The 26842-nt window shown below is 44.9% G+C and overlaps 1 protein-coding gene across 1 annotated transcript in view; it reads left to right on the top strand.

Moving 5' to 3' along the window:
* The window catches only part of MYO3B (myosin IIIB), a 367182-nt gene that overhangs the window by 139903 nt on the left and 200437 nt on the right, over positions 1 to 26842 (top strand). The window contains exons 13-23 of the mRNA XM_059726270.1: positions 3680 to 3763; positions 4866 to 5068; positions 5625 to 5723; positions 6719 to 6833; positions 8118 to 8244; positions 8390 to 8604; positions 14162 to 14178; positions 14832 to 14967; positions 15234 to 15387; positions 17484 to 17572; positions 21357 to 21486. Coding sequence (XP_059582253.1) covers positions 3680 to 3763; positions 4866 to 5068; positions 5625 to 5723; positions 6719 to 6833; positions 8118 to 8244; positions 8390 to 8604; positions 14162 to 14178; positions 14832 to 14967; positions 15234 to 15387; positions 17484 to 17572; positions 21357 to 21486 — 1369 coding nt within the window. The remainder of the gene's footprint in view (positions 1 to 3679; positions 3764 to 4865; positions 5069 to 5624; positions 5724 to 6718; positions 6834 to 8117; positions 8245 to 8389; positions 8605 to 14161; positions 14179 to 14831; positions 14968 to 15233; positions 15388 to 17483; positions 17573 to 21356; positions 21487 to 26842) is intronic.

The raw sequence follows: 26842 nt of genomic DNA, 5'->3' as shown, positions 1-26842 counted from the left end.
TGATCCACAGTCTATGGTTGTTGGAGTGAATATCCCACAGTGTCTCAGGATGTGCCCTGCAAAATATCTCACAAGGCAAGCAGTTTTGGATTCTGTGTCCATCACCAGCTTGCAGATCAGGCTCGTATACTTGGCCCACAGGAACAGGAGGATGTCTGGCATGGCCCTGCCTCCGGCCCTTTTGTCCTTGTACAAGGTCTTCCAGGTGACCTTTTCCCATCTGGAGCCCCAGAAGAAAATGCACACAACCCTCTGGATCCTGTGGGTGACATGCTCAGAAGGGGGGAAGACCAGTATGGTGTACAGAAGCACCAGTAACAACATCACCTTGACAAGCATAATGTGCCCCAGCATGGAAAGGGAGCACATGTGCCAGAGCCCCAGTTTCTGCTTTACCTTTGCCTCTGTCTTCTCCCATGTTGTCCTGCTGCTTAGCTCAGAGTCAAAATCTATCCTGAGGATTCTGACCCTTTCGTGGGGGACAGAGACCCCCCAGAGACTTCAGATCCCCAAGCTCACCCATGGCAAGGCAGGTGCTCTTGCTCACATTGAACTTGACCCCTGCCACCACCTCATATTCCTGCATGTGCACCAGGGCTCTCTCTACTGACCACCTGTTCTGGCATGGGATGATTCAAATCATTCATGTAGCCCAGGACCTCAGCCTTTCAGTTGCTGCTGCCCAGGATGTGGACTCTGTAGATCCCTGGGTCCTGCTTCAGGTGCTGGGCCCCCCTCAAGAATAAGTTAGTGCAGCCTATCTGAATAAGATATAAAGTTGTGCCCATTACATGCACTCCCCCTCAGTGCCGACTCTTTTTCAAGGCATAGTGAGCCAATACACTGAATACATTTTGACTTCCTTTTCACTCCCACAGCTGAGCTGCATCTTTCTTTTGCATTTCCAATGAATCCTGTTTCTTCACCAGCCTTAAATGTCTGGCAAACATCACCAAACAGGGCCCCAAACAGTTTATCTAGAATGTCTTTGTCACCCCTTCCCTTAGCCTGTCACATCTCATTAGTGTGGCCCCCACTCTCCATGAGCGGGAACCAGATCAGTTTGCCCTGCTGCTTACCTGCATATACATGTTTTGGAGGATTCCAGGACTCATGACAAGAACATGGATGCTTCGTTGTGTGTATCTGGAGTACACACACATATAGAGCAGTGCTGAACTGTGGGTTCACAATGGCTTGAAATACTGTTGAATCCAATGGGGCCAGCCTCATGGACTATATGGTAAATCAGGAGCCTTTTGGTTTTGGACTAATACCAAGCACAGTGACCACATCTACACGACACAATGACTGTGCAGTAGCTCATTACTAAGGCTGTGTGAAACTTCAGTTCCTGATTCGATTCAGTGGAGATTCAGCCTGATTCGGTGGCCAAATCTCCAAATCTAAATTGAATCAGAGAACCCTTTAATCTCTCCAAATCAAATCTGAAACCTCCAAATTGATTTGGAAAGATTCAGAGATTCAGACATAGAGACAGCTTTAAATGTTTTTTCTGTATACCTCTAGGTAGCAGGTAGCTCTTGAATTCTGTGATGCTGGGGTGCATGGAGTGTCCCACAGGAGTGTGGGGGGCTTCCCAGCATGCTTGGCAGCAGACCCAGAAGTGGACCAGAAGCACTTCCGGTCCACTTCCAGGTTCACCAGGAAGCACCCAGGGCCCCGTGCCCCCGTACCTCCCCAGCTCAGCAGCTGGTGCCTCCTGGGTCTGAGGGGCACCTGGGGTGCCCCTGTGGCCAATCGCCAAGCTGGGGAGGTTGTAGGGGGGGCCCCCATGCACTCCCTGGCAGACCCGGAAGTGGACCAAAAGTACTTCTGGTCCACTTCTGGGATCGCCGCCGAACACATGGAGGTCCCCACTGCACTCCTGTCAGACTCTCCATGTGCCCCAGCATTGTAACATTCACAAGTCATGCCTGCTACCTCAAGGCATGTAGAAAAAACATTTAAAGCTGTGTTTATGTCCGAATCAGCATCAAATCTTCAGGTTCAGATTTGGCCGAATCGAATCAGGGACAGTGATCCGAATCAACGAATCGAATCACTGTCCCTGATTCAGACTGAATCCAAATCCGAATCAAATAGGGGACCAGTTCGCACACCCCTACTCATTACTACTGTGCAGTAGTGTCATGTGGTACGAAGTGTGATGTGATGCTGCTGTGCAGTATTAATGACCTATTGTGTAGTGAGAAAATTCGTTCAACGATGCTACTGTGTAATGCCGGTTACTATACAGTAATATAGTACTTGTGTATGCAAGTACTACATGACTGTGCAGTAACAACTGCACAGTCAATGTCTCGTGTAGACACAGCCCATTTGTACTATATATAAGTAGGTACACAAGTGCTTCTTAAAAGAGTGTTTATGGAGTACCTGTGCTAAAACTTATAGTAGTTTCAAAATAGATAAAATGCATCAATTCTAGATAAACTAAGCCTATGAGTACATGTAGTAATTTGCCTATATGATGAATTATCTTTATTTCAAGGTCAGTATTTTCAAATTTGCTCCATACTTCCATGGGCTCAGGAAGAGCAGGGTCTGACAGTAAGGATGGAGAGAAGGGACTGCAGGGGGGAAAAAGCTAGGGAGATGTAGAAGGGAAGGGGGCATTTGACCCTTCAGATTCATTTGCCCTGCTGTAGCAGTAGAAGGGGAACAAATTCAAGGCACACCTCCAATAATTAGATTCTTTACCTGAAAAATTATAACAAATTTATACACTTTCCATAGATAGAACCTAATTATTGGGTGGTCATCTTATATTCAGGGCCATCTTATATTCAAGTACATAGGAACATCTTATATTCAAGTACTTAGGAACATAGAACACATACATTTGTGTGTCTGTTTTGTGTCAGCACGTATAAACTCTATGTAAGTAAGTATAGTGCATGTTTGACAATATCTCATTTCAAAGAAAAACATTGTTGTAGAACACTTGAAAATAGTGAAAATTCTATTGAAAATCCAGGAAATAAAAATAATATGGCTTATTTATTAGGATGTGAGCCTTCATAGAGCACCTATGCACTATCTGCCCCAAGCAAGTGTCATATCTGAGAGGAGGACATAGCAGAGCCAGAGGCTTCCAGTTAATCTTTAAATTTGGGATGCACAGGGGCAGCTGAGACAATCTGCTATGTGTTTTTTAGTACAGACAGGTAATGCAGGAGAACTGTTGATCTCCTCTACCAGTCTTCTCCCCAAAAAGCTAACTTTTTATAAACCCAGGATACTGCTGCATTAGCTCAGTGATTAGCACTGGTCATGGTAAGCAAGCCCTATCATTTTTTTTTCTTAAAGTGGGATCACGTTTTAGATTGTATATTAGATACAGATGTATTTCCCATTGTGAGAATCCATGTGTCATGTTAATTGTGTGTCATGATAATGAGCTCTTAAGAATGTTATTTTCTCTTTGACATGCACATGCACCCAGAAACGATGATGATGATGCCCATTTTATGAATCTAAAGCATAAAGAAACAAACAAACTGACACTTTTTGATATTCACTGAAGAGAGAGTTGACTCTGGAGGTGTTATGCAGTCTTCATATTATATTAAATAACCCATAGAGCAGTAGTGAAACTTTTAACTTATCAGCTATATGGTGAGCTGTGCATTTACAGTTTTGTTTTGTGTATCAGTGCATTATCATCAGTGGAGAAAGCGGTGCTGGAAAGACTGAAAGTGCCCATCTGATTGTCCAGCATTTGACCTTCCTGGGAAAGGTATATTTACACTAAGCCATGTAGCACAATGAATAATCTATTTTAAACTTTCTTTGCAGGGAAAAAAAGGTCCAGTGCCTTTTTAGCTTATTAAAAGCATTGAAATATTTCATTTTTTGAGCTGTATAGAGTGTGAACTTGTCGCTCTATTGGGATCTCATATTTTATACTGGAAGCTACATGATCTAATTAATAATCATTAATATAAAAAAACTGTTTTTAGGTTCCTACCCTGTAGAGTCCTACCTATCTGTTTTATTCTATATATGTAACATTCCAATGAAATCAGTAAAAGTATTCACGTGCATAAGTGAGTGTAGATTTAGGCCCTTTGAGTCTGTGTCTATGTTAGTCAAAACATTGCCACTGGCTTCAGTGGAAATAAGATTGGGCATTTTTACATGTGCTCCAGAGGTGAGGGTGCTTTAATTAGAGCGTCTCCAACAGCTGGTCTAATTAAAGTATTCGCAGTGTCTTGTGTATCAGTGTCCCTGTGCTTCAAAATGGCAACAGGGGCACTTTAACTAAAGCTCATTGAACAAGCCCTTGATGACAAGTATCTCCAGTTATTTATAGTACTTATGACCAAGCAAGCTATGAATCTAAATACTAATACTCATACTACTACTGCTACTACTACTAATAATAATTCCATTATTCTTTTTTCATATGGTAAAGAAAAAAAACCTCAGAATGAATCTGGTTAGGCAGGCATTTGTGCTCATATTAAATTCCATACCAAAGTCAAGACAATAAGAAAAATTAAAGAGTCCAACACATTTGTAAATCCTTGCATGATCAAGAATAAATCTATTCTACTTGTAATTTAGTGTCTACAGTGTGGTTTTTCTAATTAAAATTTATGAAGCCTCTACAGACAAAAATATTGCAGCGAGAAAAGATCTCATATCTTCACACCTGCTGGAGACTCTCTTTTCCTCTTCAAAATATTATACTTGAGCAGAAAGATCAACCCATATTTGCCAATAGTTTATTCTGTGACATGATAATGCATGCCATTTTTCAGAAGCTGGAAGTTTCCATGAGTAAGCAGATACATTCTTTTGTATCTTTTCTTCTCTTATGTGGGTATTCTGTCAAGGCCAATAACCGTGCTCTGCGTGAGAAGATTCTTCAAGTGAACCCTCTGGTTGAAGCATTTGGAAATGCCTGCACTGCAATCAATGATAACTCAAGTCGTTTTGGAAAATATCTGGAAATGATGTTCACGCCAACAGGAGCCGTAATGGGGGCAAAAATTTCTGAATATCTACTTGAAAAATCCAGGGTCATAAAACAGGCTGTGTAGGTGTAATAATGTTATGCCCTTTCATATCCATTGTAGTTATCTTTTCCCACAACATTTTTAAATTTTTTAAACACTATTCATTGGAATTCTATTCTAACTCACTAGTACTACATCACTTATATTAGGGCTGGAACAGTTAGCTGGGTTATTCTTGACTGAAGATCAATACCACTCCATTGTTCAGTAGAGGATATTCTGTACAGTATATTTTTCTCCCATAGCCTCTTTTCTCTGGACAGTAGACGTGCCATTATACCTCTCTGCTCAGCTGTCAGCAATTTAAAAAGGATGGAGAAGAGCTTGATCTTGGATTAATTGGCACTATGTGGTTGGTTGGGTTTCGTGTGTTTCACAAATATAGTAGAAGGTCTCTCTGGCTTTTGCTGCTTCTTGCTCTGATACTGTGCCATTAAAATCAGTGGTACCTTTGCCATTGACTTCAGTGAGCATTGGTTTAAGGCCTTCTGCCCTTAACTTGATGAGGTACTGGCTGAGACAAATGTATGGATGCAGATATACTTGTATACTTTATTATAATACACTTTTTTCCAGAGGAGAGAAAAACTTCCATATATTTTATTACATATATGCTGGCCTTTTTCATCAGAAGAAACTTTCTGAGTATAGACTTCCCGAAAAAAAACCTCCTAGGTAATTATCACTAATTTTTTTTAAATGCTGCTTGTAATTAGCTATTGATCAGCTCTCGCTCCCAGTGTGATGCTTTATAATCTCTCTTAATCCTTCTCCATCCCTTAAGGATCTTTCTTAATCTGCCCAACTATAGAAGAGGATGGACAATAGGGAATTACATTATTTGTATTTGTTTGAAGACTTGAACCATTTAAAAAAAGAAGGAAAAGAAAATCTCATTATTATGTAGATTTTCCATCCTTCTTTCAGGCTTTATCTGGCTCCAGAAATGGACTGTTATGAATATGTAACTTTACTGTAAAATGCAGGAGCGACTCAAAATGTATTGTTTTATGGCTAAAAACAGATGTTACATTTGAGATGATTCTGCTTGATCTAAGTCAAAACCTGGGGAAAAAAAGAAGAGCAGCACAGCCCTTTAGACACATAGATTGTCCCTAGAATGAATAGCAATTAACTTGAATAAGCCACAGTTGTCCTGGGGAAAAAGTAGTTAACACATTTTATCTCCCACGCTTCACAAGGAAAGGTGGGACACTGGGCTTTTAGGATCACAAAAAAAAAGGGGTTTTCTCAGGAGAAATGAGGTGTCTGTTTGTAGCCTTTGAATATCTGATATAACAAGACAAATTTAGCTGCAGTTATACAGGTGCAGCTCCATTAAAGTCAATGGACCCATACCGTTTTTCTTCAGGGCTGAATCTTGCTCATTAAACTTGAGTTACTAATTTCATTTTCTTTATTGGAAAACTAGTGTTGGGATAATGTCATAATTTATGCTAAAGAAACAAAAGTTACAGCAAAGAAAAAAATGTAAACTCTTTTTATTTAGCATTACAGTATCTACTTGGTTAAAAGACATTTATTTAGTACTACAATATTTATTTGGTTAAAAATATTTAAATATATTGTCTTCTCAGTTACTGATGCAATCTTATCAAAGTCACTAGGGGGTTGCTAATATGGCACTTCTATTATTCCATTTTATTTAGATACATTGATAATGAAACTGGAAGAGTAATGCAAGATATTATTACTAAAGACTCATACAGACGACAATTTGAAGCAATTCAACATTGCTTTAGGATCATAGGGTTTACTGATGAGGTGAGAAATGAAGCATGATCTTCTTCGCCAAATCATTATTGACCATATTTTTAAAGAACATGTCCAATGTTGTGCGTGCAAGGACTGACATTTGTCTAAATAGGACTGTTGTTACCAAAGGGGCAGTTGCTTCCTCTGTGGCTACGGCAGCAGCGAAGCCTGCCACTGCTGCTGACAAGACAGTGGGTAGTGAGCTTTTAGGCAGCCCTTTGAGGCTAAGTATAGACAGTCAAAAGCCCAAGGCTGAATTGATTCAATCTTTGCAGATTAGTCTAAACTGCACAGATTGGACTGATAAGCAAGTGAACAGACATTCACTTCTGATTTCGGAAATGCAGCCACATGCCTGCAGTGGTGCAGACCAGGAGCCAGGGGGTGCTAGAGCATGTCTCCCTGCTCAGCTGGACTAGAGAGCTTGGGCCAAGGCTAGCCCACCCATCCTGCAAGGGAGGGTTTGCAGGGGAGGTGCAAAGCATGCTAGAATGCTGGGGGACTGAGAGTTAACTTCTATCAGAAGGGGATCTGGGACAGAAGTTCAATAAACCAATATAACATAAATCAGTTAAGTCTGATCCTGCATCCATTCAGGTTTATCTTAAACCGGTTTCAGCCATTTTGAAAGCAGTTTATGTACACTAAACTTCTGTGCACAGAACACAATACAGATTTGAACTGATTTCTGATCACTTCTATTGTTTTTTGTGTAATTTCTGTCCACAGCCTGGATGCCCCAATCACTAAGATGCATGCTGCCTTCTGTGGGAGGCTGACAGCCTGTTCTGTCCCCCTTCCCAGCATGGGACAGGGCAAGTGTCAGTTATTGGACTCATTGACAGATTCCTGTGGGGGCTAAAGAAGTGAAGGCATAGCTTCCTGGTGCCCCCTGGCTGGAAAGCACATTTTTGGGGCAACATTGTAGTTCTCCACCCTGCAGGCACTGAATATGTATATGCTTCCATAGAGCTTTAATTTGTGTAGCACTTCAAAGTGCTGAGGTACTTGTAGCACTACAAATGAACATGTGTTCAAGATGACCTTTGTGCCAAAAATGGCCCGACCAAAATGAACCATTCAGTCCCATTCATGCTCCAGTTTCACAGTCTTGTTTTCCATTTCAGTGGGAGTTTGCTGAAACATAACTGAGTAAATACTGAGTTGGCCAACTAAGAAACTCAGAATGAACTACTTAACACCCTCCTCTACATGCATTTCTAAACTCACTAAATTTGGGGGCCAAAGTAACTAACTGTCTCTCTTTGAGGTAGTTCTCGCTGTTATTTGTAGGAAGTGCATTCGGTGTACAGAATTCTGGCTGGGATCCTAAATACTGGAAATATTGAGTTTGCTGCCATTTCTTCCCAACACCAGACTGATAAAAGTGAAGTTCCAAACCCAGAAGCCTTAGATAATGGTAAATATATATATTTTTTAACATTATAGTTCTATTAATGTGGATTATGTTAGAAAGAGTCTCTCATTCACTGTGCCAGATAGGCAATGCTGGCAATTTTTACACTCTGGTTATATCCATATTTCTTGTTTCTCTTATCTTTCAGCTGCTGCACTGCTAAGTATTGGGTCAGAAGAACTTCAAGAAGCTCTAACTTCTCACTGTGTTGTAACACGAGGAGAGACTATTGTCCGAACAAACACTGTGGACAAAGCAGCTGACGTGAGAGATGCCATGTCTAAAGCACTTTATGGGCGACTCTTCAGCTGGATAGTAAATCGTATTAATACATTGCTACAGCCAGATAAAAACATATGGCAAGTTACACATCACTTAATCATAAGCATTTACTCTGTGTGTATTTGATGTGATCGTCCATTTTTATAAGTCTGATTTTTCAGGAGAATGCTGTGTTTATTTTGGTAAAGACCTTAAAATGGCTGTCATGTTGTGATCCGGAATTCCATTTCTGGGACATTAACCCCAACATTTTCAAAGAGCTGAGCGGGATTTAGTTACTGAAGTCAATGGGTGTGTCTACATGAAATGCTTAACTGTGCAGTAGCATAGTTTACTGCACAGTAAACATGTTCATACATGTTCATGCTTACTTCCCAGTAAAAACACATAATCATAAGTAAATTTGCTACCTACAAATCCAGGTAGCAAATTTATACGTGATTAGTTACTGCGCAGTTACACGTGTGTAGACATGACCCAGGAGCAAGCTTGCTCCTGGGTCAGCCCTGACATTAGGGAGCTGGCCTGAGACTAGCCCCAAGGCTCCAGGCTGGGAGCCTTCCCTGCCCCAGGGCTGGGCTGCCTCTATGGCAGCCCCTGCCTCAGACCTTTAAAAGCCTGCAGGTACTCAGAGCCCTGAGGCACACCAGCAGGGAGCCTGAGGCCCCTTCAGGCCCCTGTGTCCTCCTGGACAGGCCACAGGCCACCTGCCCTAGCCTGCCTGCACCCCAGCACCACTGCCTGGCACCACACTGCTGTGCAGCTGCCAGATCCATGCTGGCCAGGCCTATAGGCTACTCCAGGCTGCTGCAGGAGACTGATAACCTTGTGACACTGTCAGGCGCAAGGCAGAGGTGCAAGTATCTATGCAGCTGTCAGACCAGATGTGGGAGTGTGGGCATGACCAGTCAGCACAGAAGTATTGCATAAATTTCAAGGCCTTGTGGGCACAGTCATCAGTCGGGGAGTACCCTTAAGTCCATGCAGCAACCAATGGACATCTCCATGCCCCAGAACCCAGGCCACAGCTATTTTGTCTATAGTAGCATGGGCAGCCTGTCTGAGCCCCCACCCTGGCCTGGCACCCCTTGGGTGTCCAACAGCCCATTCCACTGAGCTCCCCTGCTGCACCCTCCACCAGCAACTTGGGGAGCCCGGACCGGCACCTGCTCCAACAGCTCTGCAGGCCCAACCATGAGGCATGGCCAGCAATAACACCACAAACAGTGCCAGCTCCTTCCTGGGGGGGCCCCTGGCCAGGTGCCTGCCTCCCGTGCCCCGACGTCTGAAGACACAGCCCAGAGCTACATGCCATCACTAACAGCTATGATCACATGGAGCTGCCGGATATGCCAGCCCTGGCCACGTGGTAAGCCCTGCTCTGAGGGAAGGGCCTTCCCCACCCCTACCCCTGCTCCCAGCCCTTTCCCCTGCCCCTCCTCCCTACCTGGCCAGACTGCACTCCCCTGGCACCATGTTCCCCCACCACAGCATGCAGGGCGGTGGGAGACAGTACCAAACTTTATTGAGCAGCCCATGCCCCCGCAGCTAGGTGGGCACAGGCCTCTCACACACTGAGGAACACGTACATGCTGGTGGTGATGCTCTCCTCAGCTATGGGGGCCAGGGATGCACAGCCACAGGTAGGCCTCCAGGCAGCAGCAGAGGTTGCAAGGCAGCTCAGACTTGCCCCTTGCACCATCATAGCTCAGGGTTCTGTACCACATGTGTAGGTGTACCTGAGGCAACATGGCCATCATCAGCAGCAAGGCATAGAGGGTTGGGCACCCGAGTCCACACAAACAGCTCCTCATGAACTGCCTGAGGCATGCACAGCAGGGGCATGCTCAAGGTGCAGTGGTGGCTTGGGTTGGGTCTGGCCCTGAGGTACCTTCCTGGAGAAGAACCCTGTGTGGAGGGTTGGGGCACAGGCAGCTCCTTGTCCCAGTCACCCTGGAGCCCCATGCCCCCTGAGTTTGGGCATCATGGGTGGCAGAGCAGCAGAGTGGATGGCCTGTGGGGGGTGGTAGCAGGGTCTGGTGTCAGGAAGTGCTGCCAGGAGCCTAGCCTATCCTACCCTGGGAAGAGGTGGGTGAGGGAGGCTGCCCGCAGCCAGCGCCCAGCAGCCCACTGGCCCCAGGGGAGCAAGAGATGGGGAGCTCAGCCAGCAGCTGCCTGGGCCCAGGCCTGCCAGGCTGACTTACCATGGCCCCTGATCTCCTGTGCATGCCTGATGCCTGATCTGAGGCTGGGCACTGCATGTCCCTGGTACAGGGCATCTTATCTCTGAAAAGTTGCAAACTCACACAAACAGCTTCTTTCTCATGCCTCTATAGGACCTGAAGCTGCATGCAGGGGACAGGCCACCCTTGGCAGCTGGGATGTGGCCTCAGGGTCATTGCCACACACAGCCGGGGTCCTACAGATACTTTGGCTCTGCCAGAGGATAACTTTAGACAGGACCCTCCTCCTGGACTGCTTGGCCATGGCATCAGAAGACCGGCTGGGGGATACTTGGGCCTGGCAGGCAGAGGACGTGGCCTGCCAGGACAGGTGGCAAGTGGAGGATACCGCCCACGAAGAGGCGCAGGACCAGCACAGGACTGGGCAGACCAGGAGTTCCAGGCATAGCTCCTGGCAGTGCAGGCCACAGACAATGACTGCCAAATGCTGGACATCCCAACCCTAGCCCCACCTGCTCCCTGGCAGCCATGCACCACCCAGCAGCAAACCCCCACCTGGGCCTGGGAGGAGGTCCTGCACTGCTTTCAGCAGCCAAGAGACCCTGGCCTGGCCCCTACCCCTGGTCCAGTGCCACCCAGCCACCCTGCCTTGGCCTAACCCCACCAACTACCCTGGCTCCATGTGGGTGCAGAGCCAGAGCTGCCTGCAGCAGGGTCAGGACCACATGCCAACCCTGCTAACCCTGGACACTGCTTGCTGGAAAGGAAACCACTAGCACCAGGGGAGCACCAGCTGCCATCACCATGGACAAGCCCCCCGCCTGCTGCACTCACCACAGTGTGTGCACCCATGGGGGAGTGGCCAGAAGCCAGGGTGCTGGCTGCCTGTCCCTGGGCTCTGCCCTCTAGTTGCCCCCACCCCACAGCCCCCTACTCTAGGACAGTACACAAAGGACACACACAGTTTTCATGGGGAAGAAGGTTTTTTAGTGTTGGTGGGTGGGGTGGGTAATGGAGGGACTCTGTTTGTTGGGGAGAGAAGGGGACTTTGTTTGTTAGGGGGGGAGCTGGGCTCTGGTTGATGTGAAGAGAATAAAATGTGTTTTTCTGACATCTGCCTGCAGTAAGCATGGTGCTTGGAGGTGGTGGGGGGGCCTGTGGGTGGCAATCATGTGGTCTAGAGCAGGCAGTGTTGGAGGAAGTGGTTGACCAGTGCCTCCTGCATCTGGTGCCCTGGCCCCTGCTAGCAAGTCCATGGCTCTCCTGGGGCTTTGGGGGCGGGGGGGGGGGACCACTGCTGCCGTTGCCAACACAGGTGATGTTCCTGCTGTCAGGTGTCCTCTGTGCACCACGTCTCCTCTGCCCAGGCCTCATGGAAGAGCTCCCCCACCAGGCCTCATGGAAGTTATGCAGCATGTAGGCTGCAAGGATGACCTGGAGGAGGATGTCCTCAGTGAACTCGAGGTGGGCAGTTAGTGTGTGCCAGTGTCCCATAAGGTAGCTGAAGGTGCATTCTACCAGGGCATGGATCTGGCCCAGGCAATAGTTGCAGTGGGCCTGGCGGGGGTCCAGATGGCTGGGTAGGGCCGCATGAGCCAGAGCAGGAGTGGGTAGGTGGAGTCCCCAGTGAGTAGGGGCAGGACCACCACAGTGCCCAGCTGCACGTCCAGCATACCTGCCGTGAAGTGCCCACCCTCCACCAGGCTTGGCAGGCCAGAGTTCAGAAAGATGCAGGCATCATAGGCACTGCCTGCCCAACCAGCACTCATATGTGGGAAGGCACCTCAATGGTCCTTGATGGCCTGGAGCACCATGGAGTGAAAGCTCCTCCAGCTGTAGTAGGGGTGGTCTCTGGTAGGTAGCAAGGCAGGCAAGTGATGGGGATGTGGGTCCCATCCAGGGCCCTGATGCACTGGGGGAATCCCAGGGCACGGAACTCTGCCACCCCCCACTACGGGGTTATGCACGCGGAGCACAGTGTCCCCCAGTATGTCCTGGATGGCCCTGCACACCTCCAGAACAGTCTCCCCAGTGGTGGCCTTGCCCACTCCAAACAGGTGACTGACATACTGCAGACTGGCAGGCATGGCCAGCCTGAGCAGAGTGATGGCCAAGTGGAAGTCTGCAAAGAGGGGTGGCCTCATGTTGGTGTGCTGCCACTCCAGGTGGGGCTGGAGCTGCTCCAGGAGTTCCTGGAAGGTGGCCCGGGTCATCTTGAAGGCCTCTAGCCACTGCTTATCATCCCAGGGGTGCTGGATGACATGCCACCACCAGTCCTGACTGGTCCAGCAGGCCCAGAGGCAATGGGGCTGGAGGCCCAGGAGGGTAATTGTGGCCCTGGTGGTAGGAGGGTGATTGTGGCCCTGGTGGTGGCATCTTGGAGCCCATCATCAGCATCCCTGCCAGGGTCCATCCAGGCAGATGGGTTGGAGGTGGCAGGTGCCCAGTGGTGGCCCTGGGATGGAGCATGGCAGGCAGGCAGGCAATTGCTGCATGTGGGGGAGCCAGGAGGGGTGAAAAGGCTGTGGACCAGGTGGTAATTGGCACAGCGGGCCAGTAGGGCCAGCGCAGCAGCCAGCAGAAGCATGGGGCACTGTTCATCGCTGCCCGGGGCAGGGGCAGGGGCTGGAGCCACCATGGTGAGGAGAGTGCTGCCACATGCTGTCGCTGCACTGGACACACTGTTCCTGGTCAGGGAAGTGGCTGGTCAGAGAGCAGAGAACTGGGCTGGCTTTTGAAGAGGGCTGCTGGCTGCTAGCAGCTGCAGCCGGTGCCTGGAGCTCCCTGTGGTGGTGGCAGGGGCCTATTACAGGGCCACTGCTCCCACCTCCCTGCATGTGTAGGTGTGTGTACCCATTTAATTTACTCATGGGTAAACTGATGCTACATCAAAAGCACATGTAGATGCGCTCAATGAAAATTGCTTAGTTAAAATCCCATGCAAGTCTTTGAAAAGGTACTAGATACGGGATAAGCAAGAAAATTCTACCAGAGGCCTGTAAATAACTAATTAGAATAGGTTGGGTGCAATAAACATTTAAGTATAGTTTATGTGGGCCTTCCAGTTCTCAAGTAGTATTAAAGTAGTGATAAATACAGATATCAAATGATTATAACAACTTAATGAATCAATTTTATATTCCAATTCAAGCTGCTAAAATTGACTATAAGGACATTTAATTATGAAAACTTAAGTGCTAATAGATGTTATGGAGATGATTACAGTGTGCCACATTCTCATATCCTGTTTCATATGCTTTGCACTTTTCAAGAGCAGCGAGCTATGTTGATGCCTAAAAGAAACTTCAAGGTGATATAAAGCTGGTATAGTTGGTTCTCTTGCCTGCAAACCTTACCCCACCATATGAGAGAGTATGTTGGAGGACAGGGAGGTCTGGATGGGCTGCTTGTGAAGCAGTCTTTATGGGACAGCTTGTGCTGGTATAATAGAGCAGCCTTTAGGCAACTCTAAGTTATGCTGGTGCTGTTTTCTTCTCTGGTGATGCCAAAATGGGATGAGTGGGAAGGTATCTGAGAACTGTCTTTCCTCCAACTTCTCTTATTTTCACTGAACATGAAATCAGCATAGCTGAGGATTCAGATTGTAGTCTGAATCCACTTCTCTATGTTTGGTGGGGCTAATGTAAGGGGAAATAAAGGAATCACAGTTCCTATTTTATTAATGGCAGAGGAGGTGCTTCTGAGTAGTAGCATCTCTCTTCTTCTTCACATCATGACAAAACTCATGAAATGCAAGAGTCTTAGGGTTGAAAACTCTGGTAATGACTGTGAACAAGTTCTGTCTCTCTTCCTTTGATTAAATTATTTATGGTATCTGATCTTTATTGCAGTAGTATAGCTAGAGGTGTACAACTGGGATGCCAGCCCCAAGTGTCCCCTCATAGGAGGCACAAGAGCAGCAGTTACAGCTGCCTGGCCACTCCAGCTGTGACCAGCCTGGCTGCTGCAACCACAGCTGCCACTACCCTGGCTGTCACCACCAAGGAGGGCACAGAACCAACTTGTTATGTCACTATTTTATTGTCAAGTTTATTTTGATTTTTCCTGTTTTTTCTTTCTCCTTGATGGATTTTGTGTACCTTTTCCATATAGCAATGCTGACAGTGGAATGAATGTTGGGATACTAGATATCTTTGGATTTGAGAACTTCACAAGAAATTCCTTTGAACAACTGTGCATAAACATTGCCAATGAACAAATCCAGTTTTATTTCAATCAACACATCTTTGCACTTGAACAGGTAATTTAACTTTATAAAGGGAATGATTTAATTCAGCAACAATGACTTGTAGAATGAATCAGGAGTATTTTGTAAAATACACATGCCCACATATTTAATGCATTGTGGCCAAAAAAAGACCATATTAAGATTTTACTTCCACGTTGTTACCATGAGCATTGTAGGTAGCTAAATATTGTTGGGGCTTAAGGATGTAAGAGAAGCTTTGTGCCAAAAGTGACCAGATGATAATTAGTTTGGTATTAACACTGTTTACAACTTTGTAGATGGAATATCAGAATGAGGGGATTGATGCAACTACAGTGGTATATGAAGACAATCGCCCACTTTTAGATATGTTCCTCCAAAAACCAATGGGACTGCTGTCACTACTTGATGAAGAAAGTCGATTTCCCCAGGCAACAGATCTGACTTTAGTTGGTATGAGCACTCAAGAAAACTTAAAGAATGACTGATATCCCTGTGGCATTTTTCTTGGAATATTAAATGTCTATCTGCTATCTTTATATTGCATCATTCACTACCCAGTATGTTTTTCTAGCTTCCCAGGTGTTTTATACTGCTAATGTTATCTTATAGTTTAAAATAGATATAGTAAAAGATATAGACCATAGAGCCCTATCATCCATCCCATGGTGCTGCCGGTGAGTCTCAGAGTGGACTCACCTGCTGCATGCAATCTGCACTGGTTTGGCCTTGCATGCAACATACAGGGCCTGGGCTAGCATGTGTAAATTCTGGTGCATGGGGCCAGGGCTGGTACGTGGAGCCAATCCAGGACACACACTGCATGTGGCACATGGGACCAGTCCAGGGAGTGCTGTATGCAGTGCCTGCACTAGACAGGTCCCGTACCCTGGATCTGGTATGTGGAGCTGGTCTGTAGGCCCAATCCAGCCTATGGTATAGACCAGGGGTAGGCAATGTTTTTTGGCCGGAGTGCCGAAAAACACCACAATGCCTACGTTGGAAGGTGCCGGAGTGCCAGCATTCCAGAAAAACAAAATGAAGGCAGAGGGTACATGGCAGAATGCCCTGCATGTGCCCCTTGCCACCCACCCAAAGTCCCTGCCCCCCAGCCCTGCTGCCCTTTGCCCCACAGCCAGGGCTCTGTGGCTGGCAGCAGCTACCCAGAGCCGGGCCAGCTGAAGCTGGGAGGCTCCAAACAGCTGCACTGGGCTCTGGAGCCCCAGCATCAGCTCCGTACCGGCGCATGCACCTGGGCATCTGAGTGGACGGTGGGGGAAGGGTCTGAGGCAGTGCAACCCCAGTCTCTCCCCCGCTCCCAGCACAGAGCTGGTGACTGGGCTCCGGACCCTGGCGCAGCTGTTTGTAGCTCTCAATGTAGATCTTACTACTTTCTAAAACCTTCAAATAAGTTATCCTCATGATGTCCCTGGAGGTTGGCATTTTGGGTATTCTTATCCCCATGTAATAGACAGAGAAGCAGCAGCAGCAGCACAGAAGAGTGACATGTCTAAGGCTAGACAGTAAGTTAGCAGCAGTAGTGAGAAAAGCATCCAGGTCTTCCTGCCCCTAGTCTCATACTTACCCTATTAGACAACACTGTCTCGCTACAGATTACCTCATCATAAACAGAAAGTGTGTTACTTACATTGTGCCATCTGGCTGTATATTTCTTTACTTTGATGCATGTTTTATGAACATTATAATAAAAGTTAACTTCATTTTTAAAACATGAAGCATATTACATGCTGTTAAAATATTATCCTAATGCTGAATGCTCCCCTTTGACGTGCAAGCCAGAATTCCCATTCCTGTCAATGTGCTGAATGTTGGATTTATAACAGACAAGTATGGTGTGATTCAGAAAGGAGAATTTTGCTATTTAAAATGGCAGCTGTTAAGCTCTCCAAATGTATACATAAAATTTTCACTTCTGGAAAGCTGAGTTCAAACTTGAATTTAAGTTCAAGATGACTGATATGATTTCATTCCAACCTTCTGTCATATACTGAAGCTGGGAACCTGCCTGCGAGTCTTATAAATCAGCCTGTATTAAATATTGAGCTTATACTTTCACAGGCAACCCCCTTGCTTCTGACTGATGAGTTTTATTACTGATGTCTTGAAAGCAGAGTGATCTAGGGCTGGTGAAAGCAAGCTGGGACTCTTTGCCTCTTCCAGGTGCCCAATTGTAACAAACAAATAAATGAAGAGACTTGACAAGTGCTTGCTAGCCACTCTCATTTGATAGTTTCATATAGGCATGGCAATAGAAGTACTCTTAAGAAATTTGAAGGATATGTTTTAATGGGCTGGTATGGGAATGCTGCTCCAATCGTAAGTAGCAGCTTGGAAGAAAGAACAAAATGAAAGTGACAAACAGGCAAGACCAAGGCTGATGTCACTGATGGGCAATGCAATTAACTTACAAGAGTATTTTATCTTGATTCTGATATTTTGGGTCAATAAAGCTGCCCCTAACAGGGTAGAGATTTCTCTTTAAAATACTTCCATTCATTATTAACAATGTTATCTTTTTCAATGGCTAGATAAATTTGAAGATAATTTAAGATACAAATACTTTTGGAGACCCAAAGGAGTGGAGCTGTGTTTTGGCATCCAGCACTATGCTGGAAAGGTAAATTTTATATGATCTTTATTGAATTTGAATGTAATAAGTAGTATAATCACTAGCTGTTCTATCTAGAGTTGTTTATCTTGCTTATGGATTTTTCTTACTTTTTAATGGATTAAATAATATTTTTAAAGAAACCTTAGAACCTACGATTAAATCTACACTGCAAAGTTTCCAAAGTTACAAATTCTTCTTAAAATTCTTCTGGGCATGGCAGCTCCCTTTTCGCCACCTGAAATGCCACTCTATCCAGGACAATCTTTAGATGAAATTACTGCTGGAGATATAGGGTACATCTATAAGAGATGTTTACTGCAGAGCTGCCTTATTAGCTCTGCAGTAGAGTCTCAAAGTCTACATGTGCAGCCCTATTAGGCCACAGGAAACTAATTAGCTCTGTCTCAGGTTAGTACTTGTAAATACAGTACTATCCTGTAGGGCTGTGCAAAACACTATTGTTTTGTTTCAACATCCATTTCGAAGGGACAGTGTTTTGTTTTGTCGTTTCATTCCATTTCAAGACACTATCCCATTTCATTTTGTTGAAACTGTTTCGCTGTTTCAACTCATTTCAATGTTTCGCCCATAGGCTATAATGAGGAATCATGAAAATGCCTACAACTTTGTCATTTGTTGCCTGATTCAGATGCAAATTGCAGGGACAGTAACCCCTTCTGAGGGCATGAAGCCTGCCACATTTCAAGGAGACAGGTGCAGAGGTTTCTTAGAAACTGTACCTCAAAGTCTTGAAAGCAAAATTTGCCAGCAGCGGCAGCCTCTTGTCATCCGACACGCAGATCTGGGGGCTCGCACGCCCAGGAGGGCTGTGAGGCTGTGCTGGATTCCTCCCAGGAGTGCGGGCTCCTGGAACTACTCTGGATGACAGGAGGCTGTCACCACTGCCTGTGGCCAGTGGCAGCATCTGTCCCAGGCAGCAACGGCACCATCCCCTTATCTGTCTCATCTGGTGTGCAGATCCAGGGGCTGGCACCCCTGGGAGGAGTCCAGCACAGCCTGGCAGCCCTCCCAGGGGTGTGAGCCCCCAGATCTGTGCCCCGCATGAGAGGAGGCTTCCCTATTGCCTGGGACCGGCGCTGGGCACAGGCTGCACCCAGCACCAGAGAAAATTGCTGCTGCCACCTGTCCCAGGCAGCAGTGACAGCCTCCCCTCATCTGGCATGCAGATCCACGGGCTCATACCCCCGGGAGAAGTCTGACACAGCCCAGCAGCCCTCCCAGGGGGGTGGGCTCCTGAATCTGTTCCCAAAATGAGAGGAGGCTCAGGCTGCAGCAGCAGCAATCTTATCCAGTGTTGGGCGCAGCCTGCACCAAGCACCGGTCCCAGGTAGGAGAGGCAGCCTGAGCCTCCTCTCATATGGGGCATAGATCCAGGGGCTCGCACCCCGAGGAGGCCTGCCAGGCTGTGCCAGACTCCTCCCGGGGGTGTGGGCCCCCGGTTTGTGCTGGATGACAAGAGGCTGCCACTGCTGCCTGGGACCAGTACTAGGTGCTGCCTGCACCCAGCACCAGGGAAAACAGATGCTGCCACTGGCTCCAGGCAGCAGCAGCAGCCTCCTGTCATCCCAGCGCAGATCCGGGAGCCAGCACCCCCAGGAGGGCTGCGGGGCTGTGCTGGACTCCTCCCGGGGGTGCAGTCCCAAGATCTGCGCCAGATGACAGGAGGCTGCCACTGCCTCCATGGAGCTCAGCCTGGAGGTGGGAGGTAGAGTGCAGCACCGGCTCTGCCTGCCTCCTGCCACCAGGCTGCGTTCTAATTGGCTCCACCAGCCCCACGGAGCACAGCCCAGCAACAGGAGGCAGACAGAGCCGGCACTGTGCTCCACCTCCCGCCACTGGGCTGAGCTCCTTGGGGCTGGTGGGTCCAATTGGAGCGCAGCCTGGTGGCAGGAGGCAGGCAGAGCTGGTGCTGCCCTCCGCAGGAGGCGGGGAGAGGCAGGGCTACGTTCCCTGCTGGGCTGAGCTACACAGGGCTGCGGAGCCACTTGGAGCACAGCCCTGGCTCTCCCCTGCCTCCCACCACCAGGCTGCTTCAAAACTCAAAACGTTTTGAAACTTTCAAAATGTTTCGAGCGCCCTCATTTCATTTCAAAGTTGTTTCAATGCTTTTTGTTTTATTTCGATTTCACTGTTTTGAGCTCAAAATGCATCAAAACAGCTTCGAAAAAAAACCCTTGGTGAAATTTTGCACAGCCCTACTATCCTGCAGTGGAGTTCTTTACTGCACAGCAACGCATGTGTAGACACTGACAGGGCTGGCTGGGGCACGAGGGTGCCTGCCAACTAGCCCTGCAGTGGGGCACCCTCTTGCCCCAGCCAGCCCCTCCACAGGACATTGAGCCAGGTCAGAACAGCCCTGGACTGGCAGGCTGACCCCCCAGGTCTCTTTCTAGCTGGGGCTGTTCTGACCTGGCTCAACGTGCTGCAGTCCCAATTGCACATGAAGATACAGCACTTGGAAGCAATAAACTTTGGTATGGTATGTGCCAAAATTTATTCATGTGCATTAATTTCATATGTCAACACACCCATACAGCTGTAATATGTCTGACTGTTAGCATAACAATAACTATTTTGAATATGTGTAGATGTAGGAAAGGGAATTAAACAGATAAAACATAGTGTAAACTTCTCTCCAAAAGTTTGTTTATATTTAAACTCATGCAAAAGCTAAAGGACTAATTGGAACAATTCTCCATCTGCATAAATAAGTTCTGAAGTGCTGCAGAATTCAGCATTTTTGTTCCCAGAAGTTAATATGTAATTTTATTTGGTAGATTTGGTTCAACTTGGTTTCATGTAGCCTGAGCTTTGTCTGTGATTTGATGTCCTCCATTATAAGGAAAACTGAAATAAAAGGGCAAAATTTTGCATGGTTTCCACTAAAATCTCAGCTCTGGCTCTGGGTAAGGCTCAGGTTCTTCAAGAAATCTTCCATTCCACTTGGTCCAGTTTTCTGGTTTGTTGAGAACAACTGTAAAATTTCACACAGCTTCAGTAGATTCTCTACCACCCAAATACTAAGGCATAAAAACACTGCTGCTTTTTATCCTCCACAGCAAGGCTGCATTCAGTTCTGGTGTGACTCCATGAACTTCAATGGTTTCAAACCAGGAAGGAACCTAATTCAATGGAGTGTTTAAAACTAGCTTAAAAAAAAAATGAAGTCCTTTTCTATGTTTATACATGGAGCTATCAATGGCTAATAAATATGATTACAATAATTCAAAGAACAGTTTTGTTTGTCAAAGCTTTAAGGGTTAAAATATCAAGTACTGTTCCCTATGTCAGTGCAAATTGAAGAGGGGAACTCTAAAGTAATAATTTTTGTTCCCACTGTATCCAATAGTAACAATGAGAAGCTTTTTTTGCTGTATACAACAAGTAGATATTAGCTATGCCATCTGAAAACCATTTTCTAATTTCTTGTGTTACCTATCAAGTTATACTGCTTATCTGGAGCTGCAGAATGTTACATTATACCATGTAAATCAGAATTTGATGTGATGCAGTATTATATAGCATTAAGCTATTTAAACCAACTCGGTATGTAAATGAGATTTTATGAATGCAGATTCTGTTTAAAGCCAGTTCACATTTTGAGGATGCAGCCTAACCAGGTTAAGACCTCTGCAGGTAATTCACGTGCTTGTCACATTTGAACTAATAATTAGCCTACTCGGTCAACTTGCCAATGACATATTTAAGATAAATGGCAAGGTTTGGGATAGCTATCAGAGCTGTTTTTTTATTCTGTCTCCAATGTTAGGTATTATATGATGCCTGTGGTTTCCTTGAGAAGAACCGGGACACACTTCCAGCTGATATAGTGGTGGTGTTAAGAACGTCAGAGAACAAACTTCTTCAGCAGCTGTTCTCTAGTCCATTGACCAAAACAGGTATTTCTCTGCATAGTTTTGCTACTTTTAGGGCTTCTTCACCAGAAGGCCCATCATCTTCCTATTCCTGCTACAGAAGTTATAGTCACCTCTGTACAGAACAGTGATATTCTTTTCCATCTGGGATGTAGAAAGTTAACTCAAGATGCAAAGTACAGTACTAAGCATTTACTATCTCTGAGGCAATTTATAGCCATCAACTAACAATACTCACAGTTTCTCTCTGAGGTAAGTATCTTTATTATCACCCTTTTAGAAAAGCAGAGGTTAAATGATTGCTAAGGCCAGAGTTTGTTATCAGAGTCAAGATGAGAATTATGGAAATTTTGTTCCTACTCCTATGCTGTATATAATTCCTAGATATCTAATTTACTTAAAGAGGGGGATTTTTTTGCAAGTAATGTCCTATCTTTTTAGAATTGCTTGTGCACAATTAGTTAAAAGAGCATTTTACTAATTTGTGTTGGAAAAAGCACACAAAACTGATGGAATTAATTATTTTAGCTGAATTGAAAAATGGTGACACCAGCTTCCTTGAAGATGCCTGTCTTCTTGCTAAATTATACTAGTAAGATGTTCGGTTTCTTCAGAGATATCTGTTATTTGCTAAAAGAATGAGTATAGGACGCTTCTGCCACATAACCTCTTCCCCCCCAACCCAATGGAACACCCATGCACAGCTAAAAAGAGTCTGGCAGTCCTACCTTTTTTAAAAAAAATGCTTATATTACATTAAGAATGAAAAGTATTAAATTAAAAGAAATTAGGTGGTAGATTGTATATTTACAAATATTTGAAGACTTCAGATCTGATATGCATTTCTTTTAAGCAAACATAGACTTTTGGAAATTCATGTGTGGCTAAAGGATTATTACAGATTGAAACACTGTGTTGTAAGGACATCACTGATTACAAAGTTTAAAAAAAAGTAGCATGCTTGCTGGTTAACTGTCTTGTCCCATATTAACCAGTGGGTACGTCTACATGAGATGTTTACTGTGTAGTTGGCTAATTAACTGTGCAGTTAATGTCTCAGCATCTGCACGTGCACCCCTATTAGGGCACACAAAACTAATAAACTCCAGGGTAGTACTAGTATTTACAAGCACTACCTTGCTGCAGAGTTTTTTACTTCACAACACCGCACGTTTAGATGCTCACAGCACTGCACATGTAGATGCAGCTGGCTCGAGTGTAGGGGTGCTTTGTTGACAGGGGTCCCTGCCAGCTAGTCCTGCACTGAAGCACCTTTGTGCCCCAGCAAGCACCTCAACAGACCATTGAACCTGGTCAGAGCAGCCCCAGGTTGGGAGGCTGACCCTCAGGGCCCCCTGCCAGCTGGGGATGCTGAGATCTGGCTCATTGTGCTGCAGGCCAGGCACACACATAAACCACGTGCCCAAGAGCTTCCCAGGAGCAATAAACCTAGTTTATTGCTGCTTATTAATGGCATGTGTAGATGCAGCCAATCAGAGCAAAAAATAATCTGTATCATGTTGATACAAAATGTCAAAACTAGTGCATACCTTGCAGCACCAAGTCATTACAAACTAATATAAATACCATGGATTGAAATATATATGCTGTGAATTTAAAATTTGCTTTGATGTCAATGAGTTTGCACAGATGCAACTGATAGCAAAATAGGTGTTTGTACTCTACAGAGAATAGTTTCCTGCTGTACTGATTATATTGTTCTTCTATAGTTGAAAGACTATTTCAATGATATTGACCTTGCCTTGTGTTGTACAATCTATACCTAGAAATCAGAACTGTATCTCAGAAAATATATAATCAAGGATGAATCTGCCTGTCCTTTTGGCTGTTTTGCATTTAGCAATTACAGCTGGCACAAGCTGGGTAGAGACTCTAGTATAAGCTCGGGTAGGAGTATCTAGCTAGGGATGAGAACCCTCTGAGCTTTACTAGTTGTGATTTTTGTTTGGTGGGTTGGTGAAGGCTATATTCCATACATCCTGCAATAGGATCAGACAAGGCAAAATAATTTCATATATAGTAAAATGACTAGAACTGCTTCTGGGAAACTCCTTGCCAGTGATTTTTTTTTCATTTGAATTAGTTATTCTGTGCTGTTCATGTTTGTATCCTTAAATGCCAAATTAGATTCTTTGTTCCAGTTGTCAGTTCCAGTTATTATCAATTTTTAGCTTGATGATCGGCAAGGTAATCATACCCGATAAGCTCCTGTACACTGGTCCTTTCACACAAACTCTCTGGCATTTGACAATATTTTCAACATCAGCAGCAGTGAACTGAGTGTTTGCCAGAGAAACAGTAAATTAAAAACTGTATTCCTGTGTGCGAGCCAGAAGATACTAATCATTGTTGCAGTACATATGCTAGTCATTCCAGCTGCTTTCACTGTTTTTTTCAATCTTAAAATCTTTTATTGGTTTCCTTTCTAAATGGGTCAGGTGATTTCTGCCTTCCATTACAGAACTCTTGCCCCTCCCTGGATTACCAGTGACAGTATTTCCTGCCTAATCAATACAGCACATCCTGTTAAGATTGGTTTAGCATGTACTCCTGATCATAATGTCACAAGACTGTGTCATGAAGCCATTGTGTGACTTTGTTTTTTAAACTCTTTGTGATTTTGCTCTATTTTGTCCAGCTGTCTCAGATAATTGGCACTCACATCCTGTGTAGGGGCCTCTGTGCTCTAAAATCAGATTGTTGCCAGGTTTGGTTTTGGCAGCCTAAAGGATAAATGAAAGGTCTGGCTGAAAGTAGAAGGTAGGGCTGGTAATACTGCTTCATCCCTGCTTAGTGAAGGAATTGAATGCCATTCTCCTCTTAACTTTCTACAAAGAAGCTTTTGTAAACAAAACAGCAGAAACTATGTAAATATTCCACCACAATTTTACTCCTCTCTTAACACTCTTCCTCCCCCACCCGACAGATGCTTCACCCCTCAAAAAAAAAACCCAAAAGAAGTATTTCTGCTCACTCCAGGCCTGCATTTAGGATTCAAATACTTTACCAAACTGTGTTTGTTTATTGTAGATTATTAACTGATTTATATCAAAAGCTAATAAATTAAATGGACCTTATGTTTTAAAAGAATATGTATCCAGCAAACTTGACTCTAAATGAGCCTTCTGCCAGCTTCACAAGTGCTGTGTTTGGAGATGAACAGCAGCATATTCACACATCCGTTTACCACTGGCTTTGGCATTTTCAATGTGTGCATGCATGTGACTAAACAGTCCTCTTTCATATGTATAATATCCACTAGGTGGTGCTATCCCAGAGGTAAGAATGAGTTTGAAACTAATAACATGAGCTTGATGATTACTGCAAAATGGATTTGTTAAATATCCCTCAGAAGAGAGATAAGGAATCAGATGTGTGCTTCCTTCACCCTCTGACAAAATCCTCTGCATTTTAGGGAAATTTCCTTAAATGTTTTAAGAGAGAAACAAGACATATTTGGTAGTATCTTTTATTGGACAATTATATACTTACGGAGAGATCTTAGACAAGCTTTTGGGCACAACAGACATCTGGGAAAAAGCTAGGCACAGCATAAGTTTAATAACAGGTAGACATTACAACATGACTATAAATGTCTTGTCATATAGTTTCCCAGTGTCAAAAGCTGAACAAGAGCATTAAAAAGACAAAATTATTTTACTAATTTAAGATCAAGTTAATTTCTGTAATTCATCAAATATACTGATCAGTTGTTATATTTGATGATATACTTAACAGATGTTTCTATGTCATTGTAGCAAGCTGTATAATTTTAAATGTCAAAAATGAACAGCAGGACATTAAATACCCATTTTTAGTAGTAGATTAAGGCTAAAAGCATACACAGACCCTAAAATATAAGATATCAGAACTGAAACTCAGTGTTCTGGGACTAAGTTTGTTCTGGTCCTGAGCTCATTGTGTGTTTTTATTTCAAGGGAGCTGAGGCACATTCAGCACCTTGAAAAATCTGTTTGTACTTTCTAGAGATCTTTAACCTTCAAGCAGAATGGGTATATTCTGGATAGTGAACCTAAATATTAACCTACTAATTTTCCAAATTGCATCCATATTCTACATTTGTTCCATATGCAAAGTTCTTGCTGATGAGAATTTTGTGTTTGAAGTGAATATAGAAATATGCCCCACATAAAAGAAAGAAATAGAGTGTGTTTCCAAGAAACAAGATGCCCCATTTTTGCTGAATCTGCATGTTCCTGTTGGAGACAAACACAATTATTTTGGTCTCTAGTTTCAAGCTTTAGTTGCCTTCCCCTCAGAGCACTTTGATACTGGGAGCTTGCATATGCTGTCTAAGGTAGGATAACTACCATATACATGTCTGGTCCAAGAGAAAGGTATGTTGGAGTAATCTTTTCACCTTCTGCTTCTTAACAGGAGGTAGTAGAAAGGGGGATAGCTCAGGGGCTATGTCACTGGCTTAGGATGTGGGAGACCCGCCTTCAGGTTCCTGCTGTTCCATAGACTTCTTGTGAGGCTCTGGACAAGTCATTAAGGCTTGATCCACAAACCCATAGGCCTAGCTTTTAAATCCCTGACTCACAGACAAAACCTATAGCTCATTTTATGCTCTTAGCATTCTTACACTATGCAGTTAAGTGCCTCAAAATGGGATTCATAATGGTCACCACATTTAACAGGGAGCTACATAAACTAGCCAAACTGACTAGGAAAAACTGAGGACTTACATGTTAAGCTTCACTCCTCTCAATATTTCTCAGGTACTAACCCTGGACTGCTGATAGAAACCTGCCTTTTCTTGTGATTCAGAGTCCTTAATACTCTCCTGGGATAGGGACAGGCATTAAACCAGTTTATGTTTAAGTGATAAGAAACTGGTTTAAATCTGTAACAGAACAGATGTTCAGTGCACATAAGCCAGTTTGAGAATGGCTGAAACCAGTTTGAGTAAAGATGAATATACCTCCTCTGCTTGTGCTTGTAGGGAGGCAGTTAGATGGGCCAAAGCTACCATGGAGCTGAGGATGGCAACCCAAGTAAAAGACAACAAGAAATTGTTTTTTAGATATATAGGGAGTAAAAGGAAGGCCCAGGGAGGAATAGGACCCCTGCTAAATGGGCAGAAACAATTGGTGATGGACAGGGGGGACAAGGCTGAACTCCTCAATGAGTTCTTTGCCTCAGTGTTCCTAAGCGAGGGGCACGACAAGTCTCTCACTGGGGTTGTAGAGAGGCAGCAGCAAGGCGCCAGACTTCCATGCGTAGACCCTGAAATGGTGCAGAGTCATTTGGAAGAACTGGATGCCTTTAAGTCAGCAGGCCCGGATGAGCTCCATCCGAGGGTGCTGAAGGCACTGGCCGACATCATTGCAGAGTC

Source organism: Alligator mississippiensis, chromosome 4 (genome assembly GCF_030867095.1).
Source record: "Alligator mississippiensis isolate rAllMis1 chromosome 4, rAllMis1, whole genome shotgun sequence".
Lineage (NCBI taxonomy): Eukaryota > Metazoa > Chordata > Crocodylia > Alligatoridae > Alligator > Alligator mississippiensis.
This window is presented reverse-complemented; position numbering and strand designations above follow the sequence as displayed.